At 39.4% G+C, this 7450-nt stretch overlaps 1 protein-coding gene and 1 long non-coding RNA gene across 2 annotated transcripts; both read right to left on the bottom strand.

Annotated features, from left to right (window-relative positions):
• Positions 1 to 229: 229 nt before the first annotated feature.
• On the bottom strand, positions 230 to 4070 carry LOC131955976 (uncharacterized). Its single transcript, XR_009388919.1, has 5 exons — positions 3937 to 4070; positions 2917 to 3048; positions 1074 to 1208; positions 754 to 888; positions 230 to 416 (listed from the first exon to the last, which is right to left on the bottom strand). It is a non-coding gene; the product is annotated as an uncharacterized LOC131955976 (long non-coding RNA).
• A 1470-nt stretch (positions 4071 to 5540) lies between these two features.
• On the bottom strand, positions 5541 to 7084 carry LOC131955975 (uncharacterized; the record flags this gene model as incomplete). The annotated part of the gene is given in 2 exon segments (XM_059320310.1): positions 5541 to 5745; positions 6899 to 7084. Coding segments are annotated over 2 exon segments (287 nt in total), but the record flags the coding sequence as incomplete, so codon positions are not given.
• Between the last annotated feature and the right edge of the window lie 366 nt (positions 7085 to 7450).

Raw genomic sequence — 7450 nt, 5'->3', positions numbered from 1 at the left:
CTGTCGTGTTCTCGTAAATGTTCATGGCGTTTTCTTCTGATGTCTTTAGGGATAACTTGGTCAACTGCTGGGTACCTGAAAATAAAGACGTCATATTGGTTTTTGTGTAGGACACTTTTTACTTTTGCTAACTCGTTTTTCTTATTTAAATCAATAATGACCGTGTTTAGCTCTGAAACCACCTGTTGGTGTCTTACCTTTAGCTCTAAGTTCAGCCGTCACCCTCGTGTCTATAGCTCCACCTGATGTGCCACCATACATGGCCGACACATCGTGTAGACCACTCCCATCTGCTGACGTGTCCTTGTAACGTCGGATCAAACAGAAAATGGCCACAGTGATGAGAGCAATAAACGACATGACGCCAATGCCGATACCCACACCAACTCCAATCCCGTCGGTAAATCTGTCTAACCCTGTGCACAAAAACAATGTTTACCAAATAGTACTTGCAGACTTGCAGCAGCAAATAAAGTTATATATTTAACCATCAGATGTTTGAGCTGAACCGTACATGATGCAGACGTCGCCATCCCCTCTTCTCCCACCCCCCCCCCCCCCCCCCTTTCATTACAGACGACAACGAAAAGATTTTTTAAGAATACAGCAGTTTTCGGTCAAAGGGATACAACCGTTAAATTGATTATATCATGAACACTATTTGAGTTGTAAACCTTTAGAGTGGAAAAAAGTCTACTATATTGTAACTATATAGTTACTGTTTCTAGCAAGATTGAAAAATTCTACAAGTACCTTCATCACAGTAAGGTCCAGTCAAATGTGGCTTACACTTCAAACAATAGCCGTTGGTGACGTCACATTTTGAATCAAGACAGTTGGGCGAGCACACATTGTTACAACCGGGTCCCCAATTGGTGTCATCACATGCTGTAATGTGTAGAGTGAGTTACAGCTACATGAGAATGACAGCTTAACCTACTACTTTAGCCAAACTAAAACCAAATTAAAACCTTCCCTAACTTTAACCAAATTAAAACCTTCCCTAATTATAACCCAACTAAAACCTACCCTAACTTTAACCGAACAAAACCTACCATAAACCTTAAACCTACCCTGATCACAAAACTCCCCCATCCACCCCGACAGACATTGGACACACGAGCCGGTGACGTCATCACATACTTGACCAGAACAGTTGCTGCTGCAGGGCTGTAGACAGGCCTGTCCGTAGAATGTTGCTGGACACGCTAAAACAGCGGACAGTAAGGCGAAAGTTGTTGGACATTATACATTCAAGGAAAGACAGTAAAGGCCTAATGCTCTATATAGTATAACAACATGTAGCGAACACCAAACTAAGATGTTTATTATAAGCTGTGCAGTTTGTATGTGTTTGTGTTACATAAATAATTTAAATGTATTTTAAGAATGAAATTAAAAGATAGTATTTATCACGGCACAATGTGAGCCAAAAATATTTTTAAAGTATTATTTTAATGTAGGCCTGTTTAAATAATTTTTAATACATGTCTTTTGAAGTAGCCTGCTACAGTAGCGTAGCGAGGGGGGGGGGGGCATATGTCCCCGGGCGCCGACCCTAGGGGGCGCTAAAATGGGTTGGAAAAATAAATTGAAAGAAAGGTTGAAGGGGTGCAAATCGAAAGTTTGATGGGGGGGGGGGGGGGTGCAAATGGAAATCTCGAGGGGGGGGGGGTGCAAATCGAAAGTTTGAGAGGGGGGGGGGGGTGCAAATCAAAATCTCGAGGGGGGGGGGGGGGTGCAAATCGAAAAGTTTGTCCCCGGGCGACGGGAAGGGTCGCTACGCCTCTGGCCTGCTATTTACTTTTTGCTTTAAAAATAGGTTTTTATTTTTTTAATCGACTTTAATTGTACTTTGATAGCGCATGTAGCAGTTTAAGCTGTGTACTATGCTAGAGATCTACTCACGTTCACAGATGTGTACTATGCTAGAGTTCTACTCACGTTCACAGATGTGTACTATGCTAGAGTTCTACTCACGTTCACAGATGTGTACTATGCTAGAGATCTACTCACGTTCACAGATGTGTACTATGCTAGAGTTCTACTCACGTTCACAGATGTGTACTATGCTAGAGTTCTACTCACGTTCACAGATGTGTACTATGCTAGAGTTCTACTCACGTTCACAGATGTGTACTATGCTAGAGTTCTACTCACGTTCACAGATGTGTACTATGCTAGAGTTCTACTCACGTTCACAGATGTGTACTATGCTAGAGTTCTACTCACGTTCACAGATGTGTACTATGCTAGAGTTCTACTCACGTTCACAGATGTGTACTATGCTAGAGTTCTACTCACGTTCACAGATGTGTACTATGCTAGAGTTCTACTCACGTTCACAGATGTGTACTATGCTAGAGTTCTACTCACGTTCACAGATGTGTACTATGCTAGAGATCTACTCACGTTCACAGATGTGTACTATGCTAGAGTTCTACTCACGTTCACAGAGGTGTACTATGCTAGAGTTCTACTCACGTTCACAGATGTGTACTATGCTAGAGTTCTACTCACGTTCACAGAGGTGTACTATGCTAGAGTTCTACTCACGTTCACAGATGTGTACTATGCTAGAGTTTTACTCACGTTCACAGATGTGTACTATGCTAGAGTTCTACTCACGTTCACAGATGTGTACTATGCTAGAGTTTTACTCACGTTCACAGAGGTGTACTATGCTAGAGTTCTACTCACGTTCACAGATGTGTACTATGCTAGAGTTTTACTCACGTTCACAGATGTGTACTATGCTAGAGTTCTACTCACGTTCACAGATGTGTACTATGCTAGAGTTCTACTCACGCTCACAGATGTGTACTATGCTAGAGTTCTACTCACGTTCACAGATGTGTACTATGCTAGAGTTCTACTCACGCTCACAGATGTGTACTATGCTAGAGTTCTACTCACGTTCACAGAAGGGCCCCACCCTCCCCACAGGACACCTGTAGCAGGTGCCATCTACAGGTGCACACAGTTGCTGGTCACAGTTGGATGAACATCTCTGTTCACAGTTGGATCCATAGAATGTGGCATCACACACTGTGTAGTCATATATATATATATATATATATATATATATATATATATATATATATATATATATATATATATATATATATATATATATATATATATATATATATATATATATATATATATATATATATATATATATACAGATATATATATATATATATCTATATATATATATATATATATATATATATATATATATATATACAGATATATATATATATACAGATATATATATATATATATAGATATAGATATAGATATAGATATAGATATAGATATATAATCAAAAGTAAACTTGTTGACGAGTGTTAAGATAACCTAACTATGGTAACAACACAGACATGAAAAATGTTGTCCAAACAAAATGTGACGTGTTTGTGATTTGCTGTAGGTCTAAAAATTGTATCTAATTTAGGATAGGAAAACCTTCCATTGTTGTACCGTTGTATACATTAATGTAACATTAATAAATTATAAGAGAACTTTCATACATCACAAATCTTTATATCATGATTATATTTGCTCTATCTATACCCTTTTCGCCTATCTATGTGATTTCAATTCACTATAAATTATATATGTAACACGAGGAAGACAACTGAGTTGTATGTTATATGTTTTTTTTTTTGCTTACATACCTATTAAAGAGAGTTCAAGTTAAAAAGTTAGGATTTGTTTATAATCGTGACACTACGCCGAGATAGTAGAATCGGCCAACACACAACAATACATGTCGGCCAACACACAACAAACACAGGTCGGCCAACACACAACAACACAGGTCGGCCAACAGACAACAACACAGGTCGGGCCAACACACAACAATACAGGTCGACCAACACAGGTCGGCCAACACACAACACTACACATGACACATTAGAATGTTTTTACCTAGTGAGCAGTCCTCCCCGTGGTATCCTAGAGCACAGCCCGACCTGCAGGCGCCTGTAGCCACAAAAACACGTCTGGTTCTTGTCCAAACAGTTACACGTCCTCTCACACTCCAGCCCGTACTTTGTAGATCCACAGTCCGTTGTCTGTGGTATGGTAGAGATGTATCGATTTAAGCTTATATATAGGAGACTGATTTGTTTTACTAGTCTTATGTTTGGTTACCTTTACAGAAAGGGCAAGTAATTTTTATTACGGTAAATTTTTCTTGGACTATATGTACAGAGTTTCTTTCAGGCATTCCCCCCCCCCCCCCTCGAAGAAAGTCTACCGCCCCCCCCCCCCCCGAACGAAATGAAATTTATATAGAAAATATATACTTTTAACAGTGTCCGCCCCCCCCCCCCGAAGAAAGTCTATCGCCCCCCCACCCCCCCCCCCACCCCGAAAATTTCAAGTGCCCCCCCCCCCCCCGAGGAAAAAAGTCTGGAAGAAACACTGTATATGTAATGTCAGTGCTTTGATCATATTGGTTTTATAATAAGCATAACAAGGACGATTTAATATTTCAGTTAAATAGTTTAAATATTTACATTTCTATTGGAAAGCTCTGCTATTAGAGAACAATGCTACGAACTATAAAAGCTATCAAGGTATTATAGGAAAGATACAGTGGTATTACTCAACTGACCCTCCGAATAGTTCAACCTCATATATGGTCAATAATAGGGAAGATACAGTGTATTACTCAACTGACCTCCGAATAGTTCAACCTCATATATGGTCCAATAATAGGGAAGATACAGTGTATTACTCAACTGACTCCCGAATAGTTCAACCTCATATATGATCAATAATAGGGAAGATACAGTGTATTAGTCAACTGACCTCCGAATAGTTCCACCTCACATAGGGTCAAGATGACCAAGGTTGTAATCTCCACATAGGTCACGTGGGGTGTCCAGCTGGTCACCGTGTAAACAGCTGTGTCGTTTCTGGTGCTGGTGTCCCTGTAGCTGAACACGGCGGTGTTGTTGTTGCTGTAGCTGGTCAGTGTGAAGTTGGTCAGTCGTTCACGATACCTGGTCTGTTTCAACCACGACAATGTGCAAGTAAAACATAGTGATGGGGTTTGAAGTCTGGGTGCATTTTACAACAAAACTTAACGTGGCCTAGTCAAATAAAATTTCATTTTGCAATAAAGCCACCCTACCCCCTTCCGACCCCCCACCCCTACCCACTCCGTGAAACAAGAGAAATGCAGATAGGTGTAAATGTTTTGTGAAACACGAGTTACCCCTGTTGTAAAGCAGGTAGGTGTAAATGTTTTGTGAAACACCCATTTACCCATGTTGTGAAGCAGATAGGTGTAAATATTCTATGAAAACACAAGTTACCCCTGTTGTAAAGCAGATAGGTGTAAATGTTCTATGAAACACGAGTTACCCCTGTTGTAAAGCAGATAGGTGTAAATGTTCTATGAAACACGAGTTACCCCTGTTGTAAAGCAGATAGGTGTAAATGTTCTATGAAACACGAGTTACCCCTGTTGTAAAGCAGGATAGGTGTAAATGTTCTATGAAACACGAGTTACCCCTGTTGTAAAGCAGGTAGGTGTAAATGTCCTGTGGGCGGGGGAGGACAACTCTCCACACGTCTGCTTCATCTAGACCCCGTGTGGGCACACGACAGGTGACTGAAGTTCCCGCTAGTGTCCCCGTCCACGGCCAAAGACGAGTCGAAGGTTCCAGAACTGTCTGAATAATTGCTGGATTGCCAGGTTGGCTGTTTTCAGGGCCAGATTTCTTCCTGCGAGAAAATCAGACCAAAATCAGCCTGTCAGATGTATCGACTGGTTAAAGGGTTTCAGCAAAATCGTGTCAGAAATGTGTTCTATGTTACCTAACTAAATGAAACAAAACAAATGAAATTAAACAAATGAAAGAATTTTCCGCAGCATAATAAACAAGAATTCACTTCCTTATACAACTATATTTCTAGCGCAAAACATTTTTCGGGCAACCTGCACACATCCTTGTATACTGAGTTTTCTCCCAACATTTTATTTTTAACACAATGCCGGTATTTTTTTATCTTACCTCTACTGACGTACATAGAGCAGACAGATTTTTTTTACACCATGTCGCTATATTTTCTTCTTGACATATTTTTTATACCATGGCGTATATTTTTTTATCTTACCTCCACTGACGTACACGGAGCAAACAGATTTTTTTTATACCATGACGTATATTTTTATCTTACCTCCACTGACGTACACGGAGCAAACAGATTTTTTTTATACCATGGCGTATATTTTTATCTACCTCCACTGACGTACACGGAGCAAACAGATTTTTTTTTATACCATGACGTATATTTTTATCTTACCTCCACTGACGTACATGAGCAAACAGATTTTTTTTATACCATGGCGTATATTTTTATCTTACCTCCACTGACGTACACCGGAGCAAACAGATTTTTTTTATACCATGGCGTATATTTTTATCTTACCTCCACTGACGTACACGGAGCAAACAGATTTTTTTTATACCATGACGTATATTTTTATCTTACCTCCACTGACGTACACGGAGCAAACAGATTTTTTTTATACCATGGCGTATATTTTATCTTACCTCCACTGACGTACACGGAGCAAACAGATTTTTTTTTATACCATGACGTATATTTTTATCTTACCTCCACTGACGTACACTGAGCAAAACAGATTTTTTTTTATACCATGGCGTATATTTTTATCTTACCTCCACTGACGTACACTGAGCAAACAGATTTTTTTATACCATGGCGTATATTTTTATCTTACCTCCACTGACGTACACTGAGCAAACAGATTTTTTTTATACCATGGCGTATATTTTTATCTTACCTCCACTGACGTACAACTGAGCAAACAGATTTTTTTTTATACCATGGGCGTATATTTTTATCTTACCTCCACTGACGTACACGGAGCAAACAGATTTTTGAGCCCCGAAGTCCAGCGTGACTTGTATCACCTTGACCTTCATGTTGCAGAACAAATCCACCAACCTGCTGTCTGCCCTGTACTTAGCCTGTTCCCCACATTTTATGTCCGCGGAACTAGGGGTTTCTTTCAGTGTCAGGTTAACACTCGATGCTGTAACAGAAGATTAATTCCTTACGTCGATAACTCAGGCTATGGCTTGTTTAAAATTAGAGTTGTGTTATAATAAGAAGGACATCGACGCGAATTAACGGACTGTGTGTAGACATGGATTAGGACATGCTTTACAAATAACTAAAATTAAAGCTTTACAAATTTAATGTTTTAAAGAACGCATATGTAATAAAAACCTGTAATGAATTGAACTTCGATATATTTAATGTGAAGCAACATTTATGTTTACTTTTTAAATTTGGACTGCGGCCTTAATATTTTTTTTTTATTTAGTCCTCGATGAGCTCCTAACTGATTATTAATCAATCAATGACGTTTATGCCTCACTCTGTCCGGTAATTGTTC

Source organism: Physella acuta, unplaced genomic scaffold (genome assembly GCF_028476545.2).
Source record: "Physella acuta isolate Inbredline_101_S28 unplaced genomic scaffold, ASM2847654v3 ptg001119l, whole genome shotgun sequence".
Lineage (NCBI taxonomy): Eukaryota > Metazoa > Mollusca > Gastropoda > Physidae > Physella > Physella acuta.
This window is presented reverse-complemented; position numbering and strand designations above follow the sequence as displayed.